Source organism: Sturnira hondurensis, unplaced genomic scaffold (assembly GCF_014824575.4).
Source record: "Sturnira hondurensis isolate 20B ecotype Veracruz unplaced genomic scaffold, ASM1482457v3 Scaffold0008860, whole genome shotgun sequence".
NCBI classification, from domain to species: Eukaryota; Metazoa; Chordata; class Mammalia; order Chiroptera; family Phyllostomidae; genus Sturnira; species Sturnira hondurensis.
In genome coordinates, this window is record NW_028081491.1 from 3,227,543 (window position 1) to 3,253,974 (window position 26,432).

General features: G+C 40.4%; 1 protein-coding gene across 4 annotated transcripts in view; it reads left to right on the forward strand.

The window, feature by feature from the left end:
* The window catches only part of ZNF169 (zinc finger protein 169), a 73,296-nt gene extending 47,148 nt beyond the window's left edge, over window positions 1-26,148 (forward strand). For 2 of the 4 annotated variants that reach the window (XM_037056222.1, XM_037056224.1), the window contains one exon: window positions 22,969-26,148. In XM_037056222.1, coding sequence (XP_036912117.1) covers window positions 22,969-24,509 — 1,541 coding nt within the window. In that variant the 3' untranslated portion in view covers window positions 24,510-26,148. The remainder of the gene's footprint in view (window positions 1-22,968) is intronic. The other 2 variants (XM_037056223.1, XM_037056225.1) reach the window with 1 other exon arrangement.
* Window positions 26,149-26,432: the final 284 nt, after the last annotated feature.

Genomic DNA, 26,432 nt, shown 5'->3' on the forward strand with positions numbered 1-26,432 from the left:
TCCTCTAGACCCAGGGTTTTGTGTGTCAGGAGGTTTTTGATTACTTCTTCAATTTCATCTGCTGTTATTGGTCTGTTCAGGCTTTCTGCTCCTTTTTCATTCAGTTTTGGAAGATTGTATTTTTGTAGAAATGTGTCCATTTCAGCTAGGTTTTCAAATTTCTTGGCATATAGTTCTTATCTTTGTTGAATATATTTGTTGATTTTTTTGAAAGATGTATCCATTTTTGACAGGGGGATGTTAAAACCCCTACTATTATTGTGTTGCTGTCAATATCTTTCTTGAAGTCCTCTAAGATTTCTTTATGTATTTGGGTGCTCCTTTGTTGGGTGCATATATATATATATTTACAATGTTTATGTCTTCCTGGTGGATTCTTCCCTTGAGTATTATGAAGTGACCTTCTGGGTCTCTTTCTATGGCCCTTTTTGAAGTCTATTTTGTCTGATATGAGTATTGCTACCCCAGCTTTTTTTCACTGTCTATTAGCCTGGAATATTTGTTTTCAGCCCTTCACTTTCAGTCTGTGTAGATCTTTTGTCCTGAGGTGGGTCTCTTGTAGGTAGCATATGTATGGGTCATGCTTTCATATCCATTCAGCTATTCTATGTCTTTTGATTGGAGCATTTAATCCATTTACAGTTAAGGTTATTATTGATAGGTACTTATTCATTGCCTTTTTTTGTACACATGTTCCTCTCTCTCTCTCTCTCTCTCTTTTCTTTTTCCTTTTCTTAAAGCAGACCCTCTAGCATCTCTTACAGAGCTGCTTTGGAGGAGGTGTATTCTTTGAGGCTTCTTTTGTCTGGGAAGCTCCTTATTTGGCCTTCCATTTTAATTGAGAGCCTTCCTGGATAAAGAAGTCTTGGTTGCAGGCCTCTGGTTTTTATTACTTGGAATATTTCTTGCCATTCCTTTCTGGCTTGGAATGTTTCTATTAAGAAGTAAGCTGCTAGACTTGTCTGGGCTCCCTTGCTGCCTTTAAGATTCTCTCTTTGTCTTGGAATTTTGCCATTTTAATGATGATGTGTCTTGAAGTGGGCCTTTGGGTTCCTCTTAATTGGGACTCTGTGTTTTTGGATTTGTGTGATTTTTTTTTCTCTCATCAAATTAGAGAAGTTGTCTATCATTACTTTTTCAACAGGGTTTTCTATCCTTTGTGCTTCTTCTCCTTTTGGTATCCCTATTATACGAATATTATTACATTTCATGTTGTCTTGCAGTTCCCTTAACAGCTCTTCATTCTTTCTGAGTCTGTTTTCCTTTTCTTGCTCTTTCTGCTTGTTTTTTTCTGCTTTATGCTCCAGCTTGCTGATTCGATCATCTGCTTCATCTAGCCTGCTTTTGATTTCTTCTACTGTGTTCTGCAATTCAGAAATTGTATTCTTCACTTCCTCTTGGCCCCTGTTGATAGCTTCTATTTCCTTTTGCATGTTCATATAGTTTGCAGTGAGTTCATTGTAGTTTCCCTGTAGTTTTTGGTAATTCTCTTTGAGCTCATCGAGCTTTGTTATAACCATTGCTTTGAACTCAGTATCTGATAGTTGACTTGCTTGTATTTCATTTAGCATTCTTTCTTAGGCTTCCTCCTTTCCCTTGTTTTGGGGTTTGTTTCTTTGTTTTCCCATAGTTTGTGAGCCTTCTTGTTAGTCTTTAATACTTAAATTGATGTGTTTTGACTCACTGTGTTTATGGTGTGAACCATGGTAGGATACCTGTGAGATTTAGTGGTACAATCTCCTTGATCTCTTGAACTTGCTGATCTTGGGCTGTCATTTATGTTGGCTCTCTGGATATTTGGGTTTTAATTGTCATTGGGTCTTTCTTTGGTGATTCCTTCCCTCCAGCTGGTTGACTGAGTGTCACTTCACCCAGCACGTCTTACTGTTATATGGCTGCTAGCAGATTGTGTTGAAGCTGGTTCTTCTGTCCACAGTTTTGAGGTTCCTCTCTCGCTATTGTTCAATTGTTTGTTCTGAGTAATTTCTCCACCATTTAGTTGTAATTCCAGATTGGTTCTGGGTGGAGGTTAGTGTGGCTTCCACTGGCTCCTTCACCTTCTTTTATTATTATCTGTTGGTGATTCCTTTGTTGGTGAGTTGTCTTTTCCAGCAGGTATACAGGTGTTTACAGCTCCCACCTACTCTTTTATGTGATCAGTTGGTGGGGGGAGGCAAAATGGATTAAGACAGTGGGAGTGTATTCTATGGATTTAAAGTACCAACCCGTAGAGAAAAGTTGGGGGATTCTTTGGATATGTATAGTGGTAATTGTGATATTTCACCCAACTAGCCACTTTTTAGAAAGGGTGGAAGAAAGGTAAGACTCTTTAGAGGGGAGAAGGATTGTGAGTTGGATCCAGAAAACAGTAAGCTTGTGGGAGGTCAGATTATGAGATATAATGAGAGTAAAGGATAGAAAGTAGGTGTAGTGTATGAGAGAACAGAGTTAACCACAACAGTAATAAATTTCTGCAAGACAGTGAAATGGGCTAAGATCCTGGTGCTGTGTAGTATGTGACATTGCAATGAACAACAATTATTTACAATAATACTGAACAACAATGGTATGGCAGAATCTACATGATCTAAATAACAAGAATAGGAAATACACGACCTAGAGCAATGTGCTGTTAGAACGCAGTCAAGTGAAAGAAGGTAAATTAAAAATATAAACCCTGGCTGATGTAGCTCAGTGGATTGAGTGCGGGCCGGCGAATCAAAGGATTGCGATTCGATTCCCAGTCAGGGCACATGCCTGGATTGCAGGCCAGTTCCCAGCAGGGGATGCACAAGAGGCAACCATACATTGATATTTTTGTCCCTCTCTCCTTCCCTGCCCCTCTAAAGATAAATAAATAAAATCTTTAAAAAATATATACTGTGTAAGAGAGAACAAGGAAAACCAAACAATGTAATTAAACAAATAAGAAGAATACAAAAAGAAGAGAAATAAAAAGAATACTAATAAAATAAAATAAATAAAAATAATGAAATAATAATAATACAAATAATAAATATATTCCTAGTTTTCTGGAATAGCAAAGTGAAATTTGTCTCAGTTTCTCAGTTGTTGTGAATATCCCTTTTGGGGTCTGACTCTGGTCCTTTCACAGCTCCAGGTCTTATTGTCTCATTTGGGGGGGGGGGAGAGAAAAGAGAAAAATAAAAAAGAAAGGACGACAGGGAAGGGAGGAGGCAGGGAGGGAGGGAGGGAGAAAGGGAAGGGAAAGGAAAAAAAGGAAAGAAAGAGCTTCCTGCTGGTTTTAAACTGGCCAAGCAAGTTCTGCTGGTCTTCTGCTGCAGCAGTCTGAGGGTAGTTGGCTTTGCTTTTCCCCCTTCCTGAGGTTTTGGGAAGATGGGGGTTAGGTCTGGGCACTGCTCTTCATGTTGCCCAGCTTCTGGCCCAGTTGGTCAGTTTGTTGCTGGGCCCTCAGTGTCCCCCTGCACCAGGCCTGTGCCTTCAGTCCACCCATTGTTGTGTTCTTGAGGTGCACCAATTAGGGGCAAGTCATACACCACCTTCTCTCTCTTTGCTGCCCTAGGTGCTAGGGACTCTCAAAAATTTCTTCAGTGTAGTATGGCTCCCCCACTGACTTAAGTCTTTCTGAGGAGTGCTAACTTCCTGAGTCCTGTTGCTCGAATCTACTGGAGGGGCCTCCTCTTCCTCTTAGCAAGCCTGTCCCACCTGGCAGGGTGGGAGAGCTGCAGTGGCTGCCTAGGTGGCTAGGGGTGCATGCCTCTGGGGAGAAGGTTGTGGGCATGCAGCCTTCGCTGCTGTAGCTTTGGGTGTAGGGATGCAGCCATGTGGCCGGCTGGGCTGGGCTGGGCGTGCACCTTTTGGGCAGTGGTCATTGGCATGCAGTTTCTGCTGGTGCGGCAGCAGCACAGCAATAGGGCAGCAGGGTCAGGCATGCACTGACTCCCAGACAGGCGCTTTGCCTTGGGGTGGGGATGGTGGATAGGCAAGGGTTCAGCCATGGGAGATGGGGGTGGCTGATGTGGGAGAACCCCCTAAACAGCCAGGGAGAGCCTCCCTTTTTTTTTCTCTCCATACAAATCCCTCCTCTTCAAGTTGCTACTCCAAACAAGTGCCCAGCCTCTTTCACAGCCCAACTTTCCAACCAGACCAGACACTATCATGGTCAGGGTCCGTCACAACCCACCTCCCCTCCCTTCTCCAGGAGTCACCCAGCTCCCCAGTTTCTCTGATTCAACCGTCGTCCACAATCTCAGCCAGTGGACACCACCCCTGTGCATTTGCCACTTTGTCTTTATTCCCCTCAGCGACTTCAAGTATCCAGGTTCATCCTGGTGCCACTCTATCCTCCCTATTTGGCAGAGGAGGGAGCCATTGAACTGGCTGTCTTCTAAGAATCCTGCAGCAGGCCTGGCAGGTGCAGGGCCTGAGGCTGCAGCTGCCCTGGTCCCTGCACTGGTCCCAGGGACCTTACCATTCAAAAGTAATTTCCTTACCAATTTTTCAACGTCCTCTACAGTTTTGGTGTCCAATCTTCATATACGCTGGAATACTGTTGGCTGTTCAGTCTGCTCCTCTCAAGATCAGCTACATGTTCCACATGTGCACAGAGGGGAGTGACTCCGTTCCCACCTATCTGGCCGCCATCTTGCAACCTGGTTTCCTTCGGACCTCGCTGTGTCTTTTGTAATCACTCTTAATAATACTTTGCAGTTTTCAGTATATAGGTCCTTCACATCCTTTGTTAAGTTTATTAATAGTTATCGTATATTTTTGTTGCAATTGTTAAAGAGATTGTCGTTTTTCATTTCTTTTTCTGAACTTTCATTGTTAGTATATTAGAAAAGCAGTGGATTTTAGACACTGACTTTGTATTTTGCAACTTTAGCATATTTGTTTATTCTTTCCAATAATTTTTGGGTGGAGTCTTTAGGATTTTCTATGTATAGAATCATATTATCCACAAAAATTGACCCTTATATTTTTTCATTGCCAATTTGGATGCCCTTGTTTTCTTTTTTCTTTTCCTTTTTTTAATTTAATTGTTCAAATACAGTTTTCTGTCTTTTACTCCCATCCCAGCCCACCCCCCCAAGGCTCCCCACCTCCCTCCCATTTCCACCCCCCTTAGTTATTGTCCATGTGTCCTTTATACTAGTTCCTGTAAATCCTTCCCCCTTTCCCCTGAAATTCCCTCCCTGTTGTGGACCGCTCTGCCTGGTTTCAGGAATTGTAACTCTCTACTCTCTACCCCTTGTGGTTTAAGGACGAGTGATCGACTACTTCTGAAATGTGAGCCGCAGGAGACAAAGCTTGTCTCTGGTAGCAAATGCTGCCTCAGTTCCTCTCCCTGCCCCCAGAGCTTGGTCAGAAGTCAATGATGAATAAGACCCCTCACAGCAGGGGGCAACCTAAGCCAGACTCGATCACTTTGGAGGCCTTCGTGGAAGGACTTGAGGGGCTGCAACAAAGAGCAATGGACTCTCGCCCCCCGGCTTTGAGATAGCCCAAGTCCCCATGTTCTCTGGGAAAAGTGCTTTCTGGCTCTAATCCCCTTAAGCCGGAATACCTGTTGGGGAGAGGTGCAGCTCCTTGCCTTGCTAGAGCGTGTCCTGGGGAAAATTCTGGTATCACAAAGACTTCCTGATAAATCTGTGAAATCTGCTCTGCTAAGAGTGCTTTCATTCATATGTTAAGGGTTTGAGCAGGAAACCCTAAAACTCTGTTCCTGACAGACTCAGACTCATAGTAAGCCCTCAGATTTCTTTGAAACATTATCTACTGTTTGATCCTTGCCGCCCTGTATTTCTGTGTATTAGAACCTAATAAAAGCCCTGGAGGTGGGGACTTGAGGAATTTTTTTCCTCGGAGAAACTGGCCTCTGCTGGCCTTTGTCTCCCCTGAGAAACTGGCCATCCCTCCTCCCCAAGCAGATCACATCATATCTCTGTTACATTCATTCCCACCCGTGGCACTCACGGGGACTTACAGAAGTCACCCCCACACCTCCCCTCTCCCCTCTGGTTCCTGTCAGTCTGTTCTGTATTTCAGTGTCTTTGGTTATATTTTGCTTACTTGTTTGTTTTGTTGTATAGCTTCCTGTTAAAGGTGAGATCATATGGTATTTGTCTTTCAACACCTGGCTTATTTCACTCAGCATAATGCTTTCCAGTTCCATCCATGCTGTTGCAAAGGGCAGGTGCTCCTTCTTTTTTTCTGCTACATAGAATTCCATTGTGTATATGTACCATAATTTTTGGATCCATTCATTTACCAATGATACCTAGGTTGATTCCTACTCTTGGCTATTGTAAATTGTGCTGCTATGAACATTGGGGTGCATAGGTTCCTTTGGATAGGTGTTTTAGGGTTCTTAGGATACAATCCCAGCAGTGGAATTGCTGGGTCAAAAGACACGTTCATTTTTAGTTTTCTTAGAAAATTGCATACTGTTTTCCATAGTGGTTGTACTAGTCTGCAATCCCACCAACAGTGAACTAGGGTCCCCTTTTCCCCACAACCTCTCCAACACTTGTTGTTTGTTTATGATGGCCATTCTGACTGGTGTAAAGTGGGATCTCATTCTGGTTTTAATTTGCACCTTGTTGATAGCTAGCGATATCGAGCATCTTTTCATGTGTCTCTGTATCTTCTGTATGTCCTTCTTGGAGAAATGTCTGTTCAAGTCCTTTGCCCGCTTTTTAATTGGGTCCTTGTTTTCTTGGAGTGGAGTCATGTAAGTTGTTTGTATATTTTGGAGATTAAACCTTTGTCTGTGGTATCATTGGCAAATATGTTTTCCCATACAGATGGTTCTCTTTTTATCTCAATACTGTTTTCTTTACCCCTGCAAACGCTTTTAATTTTGATAAAATCACATTTCCTTATCCTTTCCTTTATGTCCCTTTCTCTAGGGGATATATCAGTAAAAATGTTGCTGCGTGAAATATCTGAGATTGTCTTGCCATTGTTTTCCTCTAGGACTTTAATGTTGTCATGGCTTATATTTAAGTATAAGTGGCTTATATTTATCCACCTTGAATTTATTTTGGTGTATGGTGTAAGTTGGTGCTCAAGTTTCATTTTTTTGCATGTAGCTGTCCAGTTCTCCCAACACCATTTGTTGAAGAGGATATCTTTACTCCATTTTATGTTGCTGCCTCCTTTGTCCAATATTAATTGACTATGGAGATTTGAGTTTATTTCTGGGCTCTCTGTTCTGTTCCATTCATCTATGTGCCTGTTTTTATGCCAGTACCAGGCTGTTTTGATTATAGTTGCCTTGTAATACAGTTTGGTATCAGGTATTGTGATCCCTCCTACTTTGTTCTTATTTCTCAAAATTGCGGCTGCTAGTTGGAGTCGTGTATGGTTCCATATAAATTTTTGAAGTGTTTGTTCTATGTCTGTGAAGTATGTCATTGGTACTTTAATACGTATTGCATTGAATCTGTAAATTGCTTTGGGTAGTATGAACTTTTGATGATGTTAATTCTTCCAATCCATGAGCATGGTATATGTTTCCATTTATTTGTATATTCCTTGATTTCTTTCTTCAGTGTTGTGAAGTTCTCTGCATACAGGTCTTTTGCCTCCTTAGTTAGGTTTATTCCCAGGTATTTTATTTTTCTTTTTGCTATATGGAATGGGATTTTTTAAATTTCTGCTTCTGCTATTTCATTGTTGGTATACAAAATTGCCTTTGATTTCTGGATATTGACTTTGTATCTCGCTGTTTTGCCAAATTCGTTTATTAGGTCTTGCAGTTTTTTAGTAGAGACTATAGGATTTTCCATGTACACTATCATGTCATCTGCAAACAATGTCTCCTCTCTGATTTGGATGCAGTTTATTTCCTTTTCTTGTCTGATCACCTTGGCTAGAACTTTCAATATTATATTGAATAGAAGTGGTGAAAGTGGACAACCTTGTCTTGTTCCTGATCTTAGTGGAAAAGATTTTAGGTTTTCCCATTGAGTATGATGTTGGCTGTAGGTCTCTCATATATGGCCTTTATTATATTGAGGAATGCTCCCTCTATTCCCACTTTCCTGAGTGTTTTTTACCATAATTGGATGTTGCACCTTATCAAAAGCTCTTTCTGCATCTATTGATATGATCATGTGATTTTTGTCTTTGGTTTTCTTTATGTGATGTAATACATTTACTGATTTACGAATATTGAACCATCCTTGCATCCCTGGGATGAATCCCACTTGATCATGGTGTATGATCTTTTTAATGTATTGTTGCATGTGGTTTGCCAATATTTTGTTGAGGATTTTAGCATCTGTGTTCATTGATATTGACCTGAAGTTTTCTTTCTTTGTTAGGTCTTTATCTGGTTTTGGGATTAGGATGATGCTGGCTTCATAAAAAGAGTTTGGGAATCTTCTATCCTTTTGGAATTTTTGGAATAGTCTGTGAAGAATAGGGGTTAGCTCTTCCTTAAATGCTTTGTAGAATTCTCCTGTGAAACCATCTGGTCCAGGGCTTTTGTGTGTTGGGAGTTTTTTGATTACTGCTTCAATTTCATCTGCTGTTATTGGTCTGTTCAGGCTTTCTGGTTCTTCTTCATTGAGTTTTGGAAGATTATATTTTTCTAGAAATTTGTCCATTTCACCTAAGTTTTCAAATTTCTTGGTATACAGTTCTTCATAATTTCCTAAAATACTTTGTATTTCTGTGGTGTCAGTTGTAATCTCTCCTCTTTCATTTCTGATTGTGTTTATTTGGGTCCTCTCTTGTCTTTTCTTGATTAGCCTGCTTAATGGCTTGTCTATTTTGTTTATCTTTTAAAAAAAACAGCTTCTGGATTCATTGATCCTTAGAATTGTGTTTTTAGTCTCTGTGTCATTTAATTCTATTCTGATCTTGATGATTTCCTTTCTTCTACTTGCTTTGGGCTGTCTTTGTTGTTGTTCCTCAAGTTCTTGTAGGCATAGGGTTCGGTTGTTTGTTTGAAATGTTTCTATCTTCTTTAGATAAACCTGTATTGCTATGAACTTCCCTATCAGGACTGCCTTGGCTGTGTCCCATAAGTTTTGGGTTGTTGTGAGTTCATTTTCATTTGTTTTCAAAAACTTTTTGATTTCTTCCCTAATTTCATTCTTGCCCCTTTCATTGTTTAATACCATGCCTTTCAATCTCCATGATTTTGAGTGTTTGGGTTTTTTTCTTTTGGGGTTGGTTTCCAGTTTCAGTCCCTTATGGTTGGAGAAAATGCTTGTTATGATTTCAATTTTGTTGAATTTGTTGAGGCTCATTTTGTATCCTATCATGTGGTGTGTCTTTGAAAATGTTCCATGTGCATTTGAAAAGAATGTGTGTTTAGCTTCTTTGGGATGAAGGGCTCTCTCTATATATCAGTTAAGTCCATTTCATCTAGGGCATTGTTCAATGCCACAATATCTTTGTTGATTTTTTTGAAAGATGTATCCATTTTTGACAGTGGAGTGTTAAAAAATCCCCTACTATTAATGTGTTGCTGTCAATATCTTTCTTAAAGTCCTCTAAGATTTCTTTATGTATTTGGGTGCTCCTCTGTTTGTTGCATATATATATATTTACAATGTTTGTGTCTTCCTGGTGGATTCTTCTCTTGAGTATTATGAAGTGACCTTCTGGGTCTCTTTTCATGGCCCTTTTTTTGAAGTCTATTTTGTCTGATATGAGTATTGCTACCCAGGCTCTTTTTTTTCCTGGCAGTTTGCTTGGAAAATTTGTTTCCAGCCCTTCATTTTAGTCTGTGTTGGTGTTTTGTCGTGAGGTGGGTCTCTTGTAGGCAGCATATGTGTGGGTCATGCTTTCTTATCTATTCAGCTACTCTATGTGTTTTGATTGGAGCATGTAATCCATTTATGTTTAAGGTTATTATTGATAGGTACTTATTCATTGTAATTTTTGTACCTGTGTTCCCCTGTCTCTCCCCCCACACCCTTTTCTCTCTTTTCCTTCCTTTCATTAAAGTAGTCCCTTTAGCATCTCTTGCAGAGCTGGTTTGGTGGAGTGTATTCTTTGAGACTTCTTTGGTCTGGGAAGCTTTGTATTTTGCCTTCTATCTTGATTGTGAGCCTTGCTGGGTAAAGTAGACTTGGTTGTAGTCCTCTGGTTCTCATTACTTGGAATATTTCTTGCCATTCTCTTCTGGCTTAGAGTGTTTCCATTGAGAAGTCAGTTGCTAACCTTATTGGGGCTCCCTTGTATGTTACTTCCTGTTTTTCCCTTGCTGCCTTTAAGATTCCCTATTTGTTTTGGAATTTTGCCATTTTAATGATGATGTGTCTTGAAGTGGGCCTGTTTGGGTTACTCTTGATTGGGACTCTCTGTGATTCCTGGACTTGTGTGACTTTTTCTCTCATCAAATTAGGGATGTTTTCCATCATTACTTTTTCACATAAGTTTTCTATCCCTTTCTCTTCTTCTCCTTCTGGTATTTGAATTATTCAGATATTATTACATTTCCTATTGTCTTGCATTTCTCTTAATCCTTCTTCATTCTTTCTGAGCCTGTTTTTTTTTTTTTTTTTTTGCTCTTTCAGGGTGTTTTTTTCTACTTTGTCCTCCAGCTCACTGATCCGATCTTGTGCTTCATCCATTCTGCTTTTGGTTCCTTCTACTGTGTTCTTCAGTTCAGATATTGTATTCTTCATTTCCTCTTGGCCCTTGTTGATAGTTACTATTTCTGTTTTCATGTTGATATAGTTTGCAGTGAGTTCACTGCAGTTTCCTGCAGTTTCTGGTGGTTCACTTTGAGCTCATGGAGCTTCCTGATAAACATTGCTTTGAACTCAATATCTGATAGTTGACTTGCCTCTGTTTCATCTAGCATTTCTTCTGAGGCTTTCTCCTTTCCTTTCATTGGGAGATTGTTTCTTTGTCTTCCCATTGTTTGTGAGACATCTTCTTAGCTTCAGCTTCTTGAATTGATTTGTTCTGGCTTCCTGGGTTTATGGTGTGAACTTCTGTGGTAGAATACCTGTGAGATTCAGTGGTGTGGTTTCCTCAATCTCCCTAGCTCACTGGTCTTGGGCTGACCTTTATGTTGGCTCTGAGTTTGTCTTTGTATTTTGGTTGTTTTGGGGTCTTTCTTTTGTGGGTCCTTCCCACCACCTGGTAAACTGATGGTCCCTCTGTCCACCACCCGTTTTAATTTATTGTGCTTGTGGGGGCTGGTTGTGTTGAAGTTAGTTCTTCTATGTGTACAGGGTTTTGAGGATTCTCTTTTGCTCTTGTTCATTTGTTTGCTCTCGGTAGTTTCTCCACTGTTTAGTTGTATTTCCAGGTAGGTCTTGGATTGAGGTTTGTGTGGTTTTCACTCCCCTTCACCTTCTTCTGTTGTTATCAGTTGGTGGTTCCTTTGTTGTTTGGTTTCTTTTCCAGTGGGTATTCTGGTGTTCACTGCTTCCACCTACTCTTTTGTCTTGTATCAGTTGGAGGGGAAGGCAAAATGGTTTACAACAGCAGGAGAGTATTATATATTTACATTAGCAGCCAGTAGAGAAGAGATAGGAGATCCTTTGGTTATGTATAGTGATAACTGTAATCTTCAATCCAACTAGCCACTTTTTAGAAAAGATGGAAAGAAGATAAGGCTCTTGTTGGGGAGGAAAGGTTTATGAGTTGGATCTAGAAAGCAGTGAGGTTGCGGGAGGTCAGATTCTGAAGTAAGCTGAGAATAAAGGATGGTAAATAGGTGTAGGGTGAGAGAGAATAGGGTTAACCACTACAATATTATAGTTCAGGCAACAATGAAATGGGCTAAGATCTAGGTGGGGTATTGTGTGGTATTTACAATAGTATGGAATAGCTATTATTTACAATAATATTAGAGCAACAATCATATGACAGATTCTATGAGATACCAAGAATAGGGAGTATTGGACCTTCAGTAGTGTGCTGATGGAGCACAGGTGAAGTAAAGGACAGTACATTAACAATAGATTATGAATGAGGGGAGAAGGGAAACTTGTCAAATTATACAATATATCCAGCCAATGCAAAGAGGACTATACAGAAAGAGGAGGAATACAAAGACACTATTAAAATAAAAGGTGTAAGAATAATGAAAAATAATAATACAAATATACAGTAACTTGTAGTTTCTCTGCTATAGCAGAGTGAAATATGTCTCTCTGTCTCTACTGTTGGGGTGCCCCCTCTTTGGGTCCAACTCTGGTCTTTTCACAGTTCCAAGTTTTTAGGCTCACTTGGCAGGGGAAAAAGGCAGCAGAAGACAGGAAAAAGCAGTAAGGTGGAAAGAAAGGAAGAAGGAATAAAACAAGAAAGAAGAAAATGGAGGAAAAAAGTATTGAAAGATAAAACAGTAATAAAGTTAAAAAATAAAAGTTTACTTTAAAAAAAACCCACAATATCTCTTGTTGGTTTCCAGCTGCACAAACCAGTTTTTCTGGTCTCACTGGCTGCAGCAGGCTGAGGGGCAATTGGTGTGGCCTTTCTCCCTCTCGGTGTTCTCAGCCAGTCTCACGAGCACTCCCCCAAGATTCAGACCAGCACCTTTCCCCAGCACCACACCTGGGGAATCCAGGTCCTTTTTAGAGCACTCTTTCCCCAGGAGTCACCGCTGTGGGCTGTGGTGCGGGTGTGGACACGCGTGCCTGGCCAGGCTTCCCTGGTCCTGCAGGCTTGGGTGCGAACCTTTCCCAGTGCTACCAGGGAATGCAAGGGCGACTCTCAATTCCCCTAAGCCTCTGACCACAGACTCCACAGGTGATCAAGTCACCTCTGTTTGGTTCCTCATGCCCATTCCTCTCTCTGACACTATAAGCAAATCGGTCTCTCCTGGTGTTTTTCAAACTGCGCCTGGCCAGGTAGGGAGGGAACTGATGACCTGGCTCTCTCCCAAGGACCTTGCTGCCAGCCCTTGGATCCCAAGGAGTCTGAGGCAGACACAGTCTGGGCCCCTGGCACCCGGCTGGGCGGAGGCAGAAGCCGAGGCCTGTGACCACTGTGCTGGTCTCTCGGACCTTATTGACCTGCAGCCATCTCCTCACAGTCTGGTCTTTCAGTCTCTGCTACAATTTCTGGACTCCTATTTTCCAATATGCTGGGGCACTGTTGGCTATTTGCTGTGTTCCTCCACAGATCGGCCAGGATTTTCGCCCATGCGTGGGGGAAGCGGAATCCTCTTTGTCCTACTTCGCCGCTATCTTCTCCATTGTCCCAGATGCCCTTTTTTTCTCTCGCCTGATTGCTCTGGCTAGCACTTTCAGCACTGTATTGAATAAGAGTGGTGAGAGAGGGCATCCTTGTCTTGTTCCTGATTTCATAGGAAAAGCTTTCAGTTTTCACCATTGAGTATTATTATTGAGGATTTGTCACATTAGGGCTTTATCATGTTGAAGTACTTTCCTTTTATACCCATTTCATTGAGTGTTTTAATCATAAATGGATATTATATCTTATCAAATGTTTTTTGCACCTACTGATAAGACTATGAATTTTACTCTTTGTTTTGTTAATGTGCTGCATTACATTGATCTATTTGCCTATGTTGAACCACCCTTGTGCCCCTGGAACTAACCCCACTTAATCATGATGTATTTTAATATATTGTTGTATTCAATTTGCTAATATTTGGTTTAGGATTTTTGCATCTGTATTCATCAGAGATATTGTTCTGCAGTTTTCTATTTTGTGTGTTATCCTTGTCAGATTTTGGTATCAGGGTTATTTTGTCATAAAATGTGTAAGAAGTATTGCCTCTTCTTCAGTTTTTTTTTTTTAAGAGTTTGAGAAGGATAGATAGCAAATCTTTTTTTGAATGTTTGGTAGAATTCACTAGTGAAGCCATCTGGTCCTGTACTTTTATTTTGTGGAGAGGTTTTTGATAGTTGTTTCAATTTCCTCTTTACTTTTTGCAGTTGATTTGTAATTTCAAAGTACCGTGGTCAGAGACTACAAGATCCGTCCAGAAAAATTCTGGCCATTTTTAATATAATGAGAATGGTTTGCATGACATTACAGTAAGCTAGCAGCCAAGGACAGTGGACTGAAATGCACATGCATGAACAGTGATGACTTCACTGTACCAGTCAGTGGGGGCAGTAGATGCCGTTGAGTGAGTGTGTGTACTGTGTGGCCATTGCATTCAAAATGATTGAGTGAGCAGAGCAACAGACCTGCATTCAATTTTGTGTTAAGCTTAAACATTCCTCTGCAGAAAGTATTCAGATGGTTCAGAAGGCTGCAGCTACAAGCAACTGGTGATTAGCAGCTTCATCACAACATGCTTGCTCACACATGTCTCTTGCAGTTTTTTTGTGAAACATCAAAACTTTGTGAAGTCCCAAGGTGCCTACTTTGAAGAGGACTGAGGTGTCATTGTCCTTTGTTGTACAGTATTTCCTTGTATCTTCTTCAAAAATGTCTGTTTTTCATATTACATGGCTGATAACTTCTGGACAGACCTCTTAGGCTTGGTATGATTTCAATGTTCTTAAACTTGGTGAGGCTAGTTTTGTGACCCAACATATGGTCTATCCTTAGAATGTTTCATGTACACTTAACAATGTATAATTGGATATTCTCAGATGAAAGGCTCTGTAAATGTCAATTATGTCCATTTGGCCCAAAGTGTCATTTAATAACAGTATTTCTTTTTAGACTTTCTGTTTGGATGATCTATCTGGAGCTGCCAATGGCGTATTTAAATTTCCCATTATGATTGTGTTTTTGTCAGTTGCTACTTTTTGTTTTGTTAGTTTTATATATTTTGGTTTTCCTTGATTTGGTGCATATATAATGAAAAGTGTTATCTCTTCTTAGCATAGTGTTTTTTTATTTATCATTAGAAAATGTCCATCTTTCTGTCATTATATCTTTTTAAAATCTTGAAATCTATTTTTCAGATATAAGTTGGCTACACTGCTTCTTTGTGGATACTTTTTGAAGAATCATTTTCCACACTTTCACTTTAAGCCCATCTTTGGCTTTGCAGCTTAGATGTATCTCCTGAAGGCAGCATATGGTTGGATATTGTTTTTGATTCAGTCTGCTACTCTGTGCGTGTTTATTGGTGAATTTGGACCATTTACATTTAGAGTCCTTATTGATGCATAAGGATTTTAATAGCCATTTTATCTTTTGTCTTTTAGTAGCTCTGTGCCTCCATTGGTTCTTTTCCTTTGGGCTTCTGTCTTGTTTTTCTTTGGTGGTATTTCATTCTTTTCTCCTGTTTCCTCTTTTTTTAATTTTAATCCTCACGAGATTTTTAGAACAAGTATAAAGGACACATGGACAATAACTAAGGTGGAGGGCAGAGATGGGAGGGAGGTGGGGAGCACTGGGGGGGCAGGGCTGGGAATACAAGAAAGAAAACTGTACTTGAACAAGAGTTAAATAAAAATAAATAAATAAGTAAAAACCAAAAAATATAAATAAATAAATAAATAAAAATAGAACCTTTTTCAAAATTTTTTTTATTTTATATAAGAAGAAGGGAGAAATATTGATGTGAAAGAGAAACATCATTAGTTGCCTCCCTTATGTGCCCTATTGGGGGTTAAACCCATAACCTAGATATGTATGTGCCCTGACCAGGGATTTAACCCACAACCTTTTGGTGTATAGGACAATGCTCCAACCAACTAAGCCACCCAGCCAGGGCTGTTTCCTCTTTATGTGTCTCTGTTATAGAGTTTGTGTGTGTGTCTACCATTAGGTTTATTAAGAAGAAAGTTTCATTCACACACACGCAGTATTTCTTTTTCTTTTGAATGCATCTGATCTCCATCTTCCTTTGCAAATTCAGACCTTTTTTCTCTCCTTTTATGGTCTTGTCACAAATTATCCCTGTAAGTTTTATCCCCACAAATTATGCTGTAAGTTTGTCACTGATTTTACTCATAGTGTTGTGACCTTTTCTTCCTTGTTTCAGATAGAATAACCTTATTGAGTATTTTCCGCAGTGGAAGTCATCTGGCAATACATTTCCTCAGCTTCTATATATCTAGAAAAGTCCTTATTTCTCCTTCATATCTAAAGGATAATGTTCCTGAATATATTATTCTTGGCTGGTAATTTCTCTCTTTGTATAGTTTGAATATTTGGTTCCAGTCTCTTCTAGCTTGTAGAGTTTCTGCTGTGAAGTTCAGTGATTACTTAATGAGCTTATTTTTATAGATTGACTTGTTTTCCCTGGCTTAATAAATAAATAATCCCTTGATAATTATTTATTTAATTAATCCCTTAATTAATAAATAATTATTTATTCTTAATAAATAAAGAATCCCTTGAGATTCTTTATTTATTATTTTTACATTTTATTTATTTACTTTTAGAGAGAGGAAAAAAGAAAGACGGAGAGGAACATCAATGTGTGGTGGCCTCTCAAATACCCACCACAGGAGACCTGGCCCACAACCTAGGCAAGTGCCCTGACTGGGAATCAAACTGGAGATCCCTTGGTTCATAGGCCAGCACTCAGTCCTCACTGAGCCACACCCACCAGGGCATCTTTATTAATTTTTGACAGTTTTAATTCATTGTTTCTTGGAGAAAGCCTTTTTGGATTGAAGTAGGTGCTTTGTTTGCTTCGTGGACTGGAGGATCTAGCTCCTTCCATAGGTTTGGTAAGTTCTCGTCAACTATTTGAATAGGTTTTCTATTTCCTTCTCCCCCTCTTCTTCTTCTGGCATTCTTATTATTGTTATATTGCTCTTTCTGATGGGGTCAAATAGTTCTCAGAGTTATTTCATTTTTTTAATCTTCAAGTCTTCTTCTTCTGCAACATTTCTAGATTTCATTCTTTGATAACACTAATTCTTTCCTCTATCTGGTCAGCTCTATTTTCTATGTGGGTGAGTTCATTCTTGGTCTCTTTTATTGAGTTCTTCATCTCCAGAATTTCTGTTTTGTTCTTTTTTAAAGTTTCAATCTCATTTGTAAATTACTCATTTTATTCATTTATTTGTTTTTCTGAGCTCATTAAATTACCCATGTTTTCTTGCATCTCACTGAGTTTCTTCAGAACTGCGATCTTGAATTCTCTGTAATTGAAGTCACATATTTCTATGTCTTCATTTTCTGGAGGTTTTTCATTTTCTTTCTGTGGTGTTTGTTACCTTGTTTATTCATGCGTTTTGATGATTTTTTTTCTCTGTCTAGGCATCTATTTGTAAGTAACACTTCTCGCCCTGGCTGGTGTAGCTCAGTGGATTGAGCATGGGCCTGTGAAGCAAAGGGTCACTGGTTAGATTCTTAGTCAGGGCACATGCCTGGGTTGCAGGCTAGGTCCCCAGTAGGGGACACATGAGAGGGAACCACACAATGATGTTTCTCTCCCATGCTTTCTCCTTTCCTTCCCCTCTCTCTAAAAATAAATATATAAAATATTCAAAAAATAAGTGACACTTCTCTAGTAGATTGATAATCTTTTCTAGTAAGTGATGCTGAATCATAAGGTTTTTAATTTTTTAATTTTTTAGCTCTCTGGCACTTCTCTGGCTTCTCAGATCTCTTCAGGGTAGTGGAAAATGGCCTGTGTTCCCTGGGAAGGTGGGTGCCTCTCCTGTGACCCAGTAACCCAGGGGACTAAGCCTGCAGAGGAATGCAGTGGGCGAGGTGGCTCCAGTTTTTCGAAATCCCAGTGCTGTCCCCTGCAGCCAGATCCTGCTAGCATCGTGGCTTCAAATCCATGAAACCCCGATACTGTCTCCCATAGACAGATTCCACCTGCAGTGTAGCCATGGTGCAAGGAGCTGTGATGAATTGGGGGAACCCACCTGCCTCTTTAGTTTGCTTTCCCGGCACTGGCTACCAGTGGACTTCTGTCGTGTGCCCACTGTGTCTCCAGCAAAACCTGGGATTAGTCACAGAAGTGCACCTGCTTAGGGAAAAAGTGGTTCTGTAGTATCAGTTCTCAGTTATCAGTTCTCAAAGGGTGAAGGGAGAAGCTCTAGGGGAGGTGAAGAGGCAGCCAGGCTCTGTGGCTTTGTTCCTCTGTCTGGAATGGTGACTCTAAGACAGCTGACATGGCACCTATATACTTTGTCCCTGCCCTGGTCACTGGACTCAGCCACAGCTCATATTTCCCACCCCTCCAAGAATGCTCACTAAATCTCATTGCTTATCCTGGCTGAAGGGAGTGCCAGCCACAACCTGATACTTCTCTCTGAGTAAGTCTTATTGTGAGCTCCCGGCTGCAGGGCTTTGTCCATGGTTCCTCTCATTTTTTTCTCTCTTTTCACCTCCCTGGTTTGCTCCCACTTTAGATGGTTCACCTTCTAGATGGTTCACCTTTAGATGGTTCACTTGCTCACCTTTAGATGGTTCAATGCACAGGTCTCTCAGAAGTGTTTGTGCACTGAGCAGGAATCCTTTGTTGAATTATAGCTGCTCAAATTATTGAAACTTCAAGGGGAGAGACGAGTGGGAATCTCACACCACTATTCCTCTTACATCACTGTTTATTTTCTCAACAATAACTTTTGATGGGTAGATGTTTAATTTTCAGAAAATGTAACTTTTTACTTTTTAAATTTTTTCATGATTATAATCTACTTTTTCTTCTAAATCCTATCTAGTTTTAGTTTTACATTTAGGTCTACAATCCATCTTGAATTAATTTTTATCTATGGTATGAGGCAGGCAGGCATGACGGTTTATTTATTTCTTTTTCGAACAGCTGTCCAGTGGCTCTAGATCCATTTGATGAAAAGTCTTGCCTTTCATCAAATGAAAGTGTTGAAAATCTAATGACTGGTTAAGTAGAGGTGTATTTTACATTTTATGTTTTGTTCCTTTGATTAATATGGCTATCCTTAAACCAGACAACATTCCTGTATTACTGTTGAATCATAGGAAGTCTTGAAGTCAATTAGTGTTAGTCCTCTCCCTTTTTTTTTTCAAAATTTCTTTGGATAGTTGAGGTCCTGTGCATTTCCACTTAAATTTTAGGATCAGCCTCTCCTTAAAAAAAAGAAAGAAAAACTGAAAATCTGGATACTGTTTATAATTGAGATTTTATTGTATGTACAGGTGACTTGAGGTAGAAAATACACCTTACCAGTATCAAGTCTTTATGATTCAACCCAAGATCATTTAACTTCCTCTCAGTAAAATAAAAGTTTGTGAGGTGCAGCTAAAGCAGTGAGTAAAAGGAAGGGATAATGATAGTAAGAGCAGAAGCCAATGAAATTACCATTAATTAATAACAGAAAAATTTGCAAGCCAAATTGATTCTTTAAAAAAGATCAACAAAATCATATATCACTAGGGTAGACTAACCAAGGGGAAAAAAGATATGAATAATCAATTCAGGAATGAAAGGGAAGTTACCGCTGTGTATTCTACACACTTTAAAACACTAAAGGGCCCTGGCTGTAGCTCAGTGGATTGAGCGTGGGCCTGCGAACCAAGAGATTGTGGTTCGATTCCCAGTAAGGGCACATAACTGGGTTGTAGGCCAGTTCCCAGCAAGGGACACACAAGAGGCAACCATACATTGATATTTCTCTCCTTCTCTCCTTCCCTTCACCTCTAAAGATAAATAAATAAAATCTTAAAAAAAAAACTAAAGGCATATTAGGAACAAGTTTATACTAACACGTTTAACAATTTATAGGAAATAGTTGAATTCCTTGAAAAATACTATTACACAGGATGATGGAACAAAATAATAGTAGTACTACAATTATTAAGGTAATTAAGTTGGTGGTAGATCCATGAAACTAAATATATGATAAAATATTCAAATTGGATCCCCCCTTTTTAGAAAAAGAATTATGCAACATGCCCAAGTGGAATTTATTTCACATATCCAAGCTAAACAGTAGCAAACCTGTACTATGGTATACTACGCAGTTCATATTTATGTATCCTCTAATGAGGCAGAAGCTTTCTCTCCACCTGTCCACTTTTTTCTTTTTGAGTCTAATTTCCATATTTCTACCAGCAATCTCTTGTCAAGCTAGGCTTTTTCTAGCATGCACCTCAAAACTCTTGTAGCCGTTACTTATCACCTAGATCTAAAACCACTTTCCAATTTTAGGGATTTATTATAGTAGAACCCTAGTTCCCAGTACCAAAATAAGTGTTGTTTATCCAGAGTAACAAAACTAATAGGTGCATGCACACACACACACACACACACACACACACACATGATTATAAGGAACTGGCTCACACTATTATGGAGGCTAAGAAGTCCCAAGGTTTGCATTCAGCAAGAGGGAGGTCTAGGAGAGCTGACAGTGTGGTTTCAGCACAAAGGCCAGCAGGCTGGACACTCATGAAGAACAGATGTTTCAGTCTGAGTGCAAAACCAGGAAAAACGAAAACACCCTCTCATACTCGGCTTACAATCAGTCAGACTAGAAAAATTCCCTCTTATTTTAGGGTCTGCCTTTTCTATTCAGGCCTCAGCTCATTGGATAATGGTCACAATCATAAAGGAGGGCAACCTACTTTCCTTAGTATACCCATTTATAAGTCATCCAAAACACCCTCACAGAAACACTTGGAATAATGTTTGACTAGATGTCAGGGCAACTTGTGGCCAGCTAAGTTGATATATAAAGTTAACTATCGTATATGCTAGTATTTCTTTTATATTGTCTTAAAATCGGGATATAGCATGTTGGGGAAAATTGTGCAGTTTCTAAGAGCTAATTCTGATTAACATTGAAAATATCCACCTTTTACATTTGTGGACCAAGTCTTAGAATTCTTTAAATTGCTTAAAAGCAGTGAATGCACGCAGTATTCCACCTGTGAGCTGGTGTCCGAGGTCATTTACTCGATTCACAACTATGTTTCTATATTACATCCTGCTGCTGCAGAAGGCAAATCTTTTTTTCCCTTTGTACTGGAGGGTTTTGAGTTCATGTACAATTACTGATATACCTTTATTTACCTTACTAATCAGTTGGCACAAGAGCAATTGTGGATTTTTCAATAGTTTATGAACTGATTTTCTTCTACATCCTGGAAATTGTTTTGAATCACTGAAAAGCATGACCGTGGTAAAAGTTTATTTTTATTACTCCTTTTATCCAGAATTTCTAGGTTTTTCCTCAGCTTTTCAGATAGGTAGAACCATGGCTTAAAACCATGTTAAATTTTAGGGGTTTCACTTGGTGTGCCACATGACTAGCTAGGCACAAAAACTATGATGAATTAACATTATTAGAAGAGTGGTTAGAATTGGTTCCTGTAAGGGCAACATTAACCATATGTAACTCATTCAGCATATTTAATACTAAAGACACACAAAAGTGCTTTATTTTCCACTGAAAGGCACTCTTGTGATGATGTGTGCTTCACCAATAGCCTTAGGTGTGGCTACTTATCTGTTCCCATCAAATCACAGACAAGTAAATAATTGTGCAGAACTGAAAGATCAGCTCTCAGAATTCTAGAATGACAACAGACTATTGGAAGCTGCTAGCCAGACATATACACCTTCTACAGGCTATGAAAATGTGGACAGCCTAGCTTAAGAAAATAAACTCATTGATGGTTTAATGAACTACACTAGCGCACATCTGTTGATGAGACCAAACATGATGGACTCTAATGGCCAGACAGTATGCAAGACTGAAAGGATGTTCATGTTCACATGTAACTGTCCAGTGAGGTCAGCACTTGTGAGTGATTACCAAGGCCATTTCACAGGAGCTTTTAGGTTTAGCTGCACACAAACAACTAATTTTATAGAGTGCTTTGCTGAGAAGCAGATCCAGAGTGCTTTAAGTGTTAGGAAGGGGTTTCATCATGGCTATACCAAAGCTGGCATTTTAGACAAGATGGAATGAATTAATAATGTAGATCAGGTTTTAGAAAGATTTTCCTCCAAAGGGCCATACAGTAAATATTTTAGGCATTACAGCTGTTACGTTCTTTGTTGCAACTGCTTAACTTTGCCATTTTGTGAAAGCTGTCAAAAACACTATGAGAGTGAGTGTGGCTATGGTCTAATAGACTTTTATTTACAAAACACCTGGTGGCCTGTAGTTTGCTGACCCACGTTGAAGTGATTCACAAAATACATCTCATTTTGACTGGTGAAGAATGAATCAGGTAGGTCTGAATAGGCCTGGGTTTAAGGGTCATGGTGCTTTTCCTCAGCTTCAGATGGATAGAGGCAGTGTGGCTGAACAAGGCATACAAATTATCTCCTAGGCAAGAGGATACTGTAGACAGAAACATTTTCTTTTGCAAGAGTTTGTAGAAAACTGAAAGAAAAAACAGGTCTTGGATTGACTGGGTACACCAGGAGCCAGAATCCTTTAAGGGGCTGCAGACCTAACCTGAGTCTGTTTCACTGCCAAGTCCCAGCTTTGACAGAGAACCCAGCAAACATCCTCCAGGAAGCAGTTGTTTAGGATGGTGGAAACACCTGATCATTCATATCCCTGATGGGTTTCTGACTTCTCCTTTGTACTGCCTCCCCAACAGGCCTCTACCTGGCATGGATCCTTTATTAAAATACCTCATTATTTCATATAGGAAAAGTCACAAAAAATTTGTGATAAGTCATATACTTTAACTCTCAGTGAAAGAATATACAGGCTGTGGCAAAAGTCAATTTACAGTTCATATGGGAAATAATATAATAATAAATAATAATAAATAATACAAGAATAAACTGTTTTTCACAAGCTGAAAACTGTAAACCTGCTTTTGCCACCCCCCATATTTGTAGATAATGTTTACATCAGTGTTAATGCCTGTGGCTTGTGAGATAACTGTATTTGTGAAAATGTATAACACTAATGACAGCAATTTACAGGGCTGGTGCTGTCATGATGTTTTCTTAAAACTGTTTAAGTCAGCCTGATCATTTAGAACTGGCTGGTCTTGTGAGTTTTCTGTGTTGCAAAAAGATACACATTAAGGTATCACTGTGGCAAGGACGGTAGGTCTATAAAGAAAGTCTGTAGGTAAAAATCTGAGAAATGACTCTTGAGTAAGTTTTAACTGTCCACACAGTACCTGTGGTGATTCTGACAGAGACTTTCTCTTTAGCAGAACCAAAGACAGAATTCCAGCCTAGTCTCTCCTGCCCAGTGGCCTTTTCCAGCCCGCAGTTCCTCCAACAATATATGCTATGCAGTGATCCCCTCCAGATCTTCCCAAGCTCTTCTGTAGGAATTCACTTCCCAGTGGAGTCTCAAAGCTGCTCAAGTGAAAAAGCAGATGATGGAGAGAGAGAAGGTTCTGGCACCATGTTCCGGAGGCTGCAGCTGAGTGGGACTTCAAGAGCATTCTTTGGCCTATTTCAAGGTCAGCCAGTAGACAGGGTGGAAGGCAACGGGAGTAGGGGGATAGACCAGGGGATGACTTCTGAGAAGGCAGACACAATGTTCACAGGGGCAGACTGCTCAGAACCTGGAGCAGTCATATCAGAAAAATATACACTGGGACATAGCACATTTTCAAGCCTCTTTAGCCTCCAGAAGCATCATGTGTGTCCTGAGTGTGGCAGAGGTTTTTGCCAGAGGTCAGACCTCCTCAAGCACCAGAGGATGCACACAGGGGAGAAGCCTTATAGTTGCAGGGAGTGTGGGCGAGGCTTTGGCCGGAAGTCTTCCCTCACCATACACCAGAGGAAACACTCAGGGGAGAAGCCGTATGTGTGCAGGGAATGTGGGCGACATTTTAGGTATATATCCTTGCTCACTAACCACAAGAGGATACATTCTGGGGAGAGACCTTTTGTGTGCCAGGAGTGTGGACGAAACTTTCGCCAGAAGATTGCCCTAGTCCTGCACCAGAGGACACATTTGGAGGAGAAGCCCTTCGTGTGTCCTGAGTGTGGAAGAGGTTTTTGCCAGAAGGCATCGCTCCTGCAACACCAGAGCTCACATTCAGGTGAGAGGCCCTTCTTGTGCCTAAAGTGTGGGCGTGGCTTCAAGCAGCAGTCCCTGCTCCTCATTCACCAGGTGACACACTCAGGGGAGAAGCCCTATGTATGTGCTGACTGTGGACATGGCTTTCGCCAGAATGCCACCCTCATCAGACACCAGAGGACACACACAGGGGAAAAGCCGTACCTATGCTCTGAGTGTGGTCGTGGCTTTCGTCAGAAGGTCGCCCTTGTGGGACACCAGAGGACACACACAGGGGAGAAGCCCTATGTGTGCCCTGACTGTGGGAGGGCCTTTGGTCACAAGGTCACCCTTATCAGGCATCAGAGGACACACACAGGGGAGAAGCCTTACCTGTGCTCTGAGTGTGGCCGCACTTTTGGTTTCCAGTCACTCCTCAACAGACACCAGAGGACACATTTAGGGGAGGAATCTGTTGCTTATGGAGTATGTAAGCAAAGACTTGGCCAGAAATCTGACCAGAGGACACACTCAGGAGAGAAGCCATGTGTGTGTGGTGAGTGCGGGCGCAGCTTTGGCTTCAAGTCAGCCCTCATCAGACACCAGCGAACTCACTCAGGAGAGAGGCCATACATGTGTAGGGAGTGTGGTCGCGGCTTCAGTCAGAAGTCTCACCTCCACAGACATAGGAGGACTAAGTCTGGCCATCACCCCCTGCCACAAGAGCTCTTCTCCTGACTTTTCTTTTCCTATCATCGTGAGTGAGAAGATGGCAGAAGTCACTAGGAAATGTTCTACTTTCCTCAAATGCAGTAGAAGAAAAAAAATACTGTATTCTTTCATTGGTAAGATAGTGGATTTATAATTACCTCCTGCATTAGGGATGTATTTTAATTTGCTATGGCTGCCATAATAAAATACCACAGACTTGATGCCTTAAAGAACAGAAACTTATTTTCTTGCAGTTTTAGAGGCTAGGAATTTACTATCAACATGTAAACAATTTGGTTTCTACTGATGCCTTTCTCCTTGGCTTGCAGATGTGACTATTCTTGCAGTGTTCTGAGGTGGCCTTTTTCTGTGTGCTTTCCTGCTGTCTTTCTCTCTTGTAAGGACACCGGCTATGTTGGGTTAGGGACCTCATAACATTTACCTTAGAAAGACCCCGTCGTCAAGTAAATCACATTGTAGGTTATGGCCTCAACATATGAATTTGGAGGAAAAACTCAGTCCATAAAACTCAGCTCTCTAGTCCCCTCCAATTCACAGTCTTCTCACATGTAAATTACATTCACCCCATCTTAAAAGCCCCAAAAGTTTTAACACATTCCAACATCAACTGTATGTCCAGAATCTCACCTAAATCAAGTGTAGTTGAGACTAGAGATGTGTTTCCTCCAGAGACAGAATTCCTTGTCAGCTGTGAACCTATAAACCAAGTTAATCTGCTTCCAAAATACAATGGTAGGACAGGCCTGGAATTCACATTTTTTATTCCACATGTGGAGAGAAGGAAGGATTGATGATCCCAAACAAGTTAAAAACCTAGCAAGGCAGATTGTTACACTTAAGGCTCAAGAATAATCTTTGGCTGGACCCTCTGCTCCTCGATTCCACTCCAGTGGCATCAGCACTGCTGGGCCCAATGACACTATGAAAGAGACATATTGTCCCTGACTGTTGCACTCTGGGTCCGCTTTGGAACTAGCAGACCTCTCATCTCTGTTTCACCTTTAGGGTCATTCTTCTCTCTTCTTGATGAGTAACACATACTTGTAGTTGGATAGATCTATCCTACCTGTAGTTGCTTTCATTCAGTCCCATGTGCATCACCATTAGTCCAGTCTGCCAGAGTTCCTGCTGAGATCATTGATTGGTTCCAAGGTAATTTCTTTATTAAATGACTGTGTAGCCATATCATGGTGTTCTTTCCACAATGTGCTTTCTAATTTTTGGGGGGGGGATGGGAATCAGACAAGCTGAGATTTTCTAAATCTTCAAGTTCTGGTTCCTTCTTGTTTTAACAGTTCCTTCCATTTATGCCACTACTATCAAATTTTACTACAAGAAGCAAGAAGAAACCAGGCTGCATCTTCAACACCTTGTTCAGTAATCTCAGCTAAATATTTGTCACTTATGTTCTCTGGGTACTCGAAATTTATACAACCACATATAAAGTCCTGTCATGAAACGTGTTCTTTTCCCATGAGTGTGAAGAAGGCAAAAACTGCTAGGAAATGTCCTGCTCCTCTGAAATGGAAGGGAAGAAAAACAATGTTGCTTTCTTTCTGTGTTCATGAGATGGTTTGTTTACGATCTACTTTCTAAGCAGTAGTCCTTCTCTACGTTGTATTTCTGTTTAATAAACTGCTTCTTTAAAAAGATGCACAGCTTGTTGTGTACCTTATTCTGTCAAAAACCTCAAGATATTCATCCTCTTGAAAGACATGGGGGAATAACTGTATTCTGGACTCTGGTCCTATAAAGGGGAGAACAATGTTATAATGGACTTCATTCTTACCCCTTCCTAAGTTTCCCAACAGACATATGGAATCCTTAGCCACATCCTCAACTTCCCCCAATAGGAGATTGAAAAGTATCTATTAATACCAGTCCTTGCAGGTTGAGGCCTCATCCCATTAGCTGTGACTACGTGCCAGT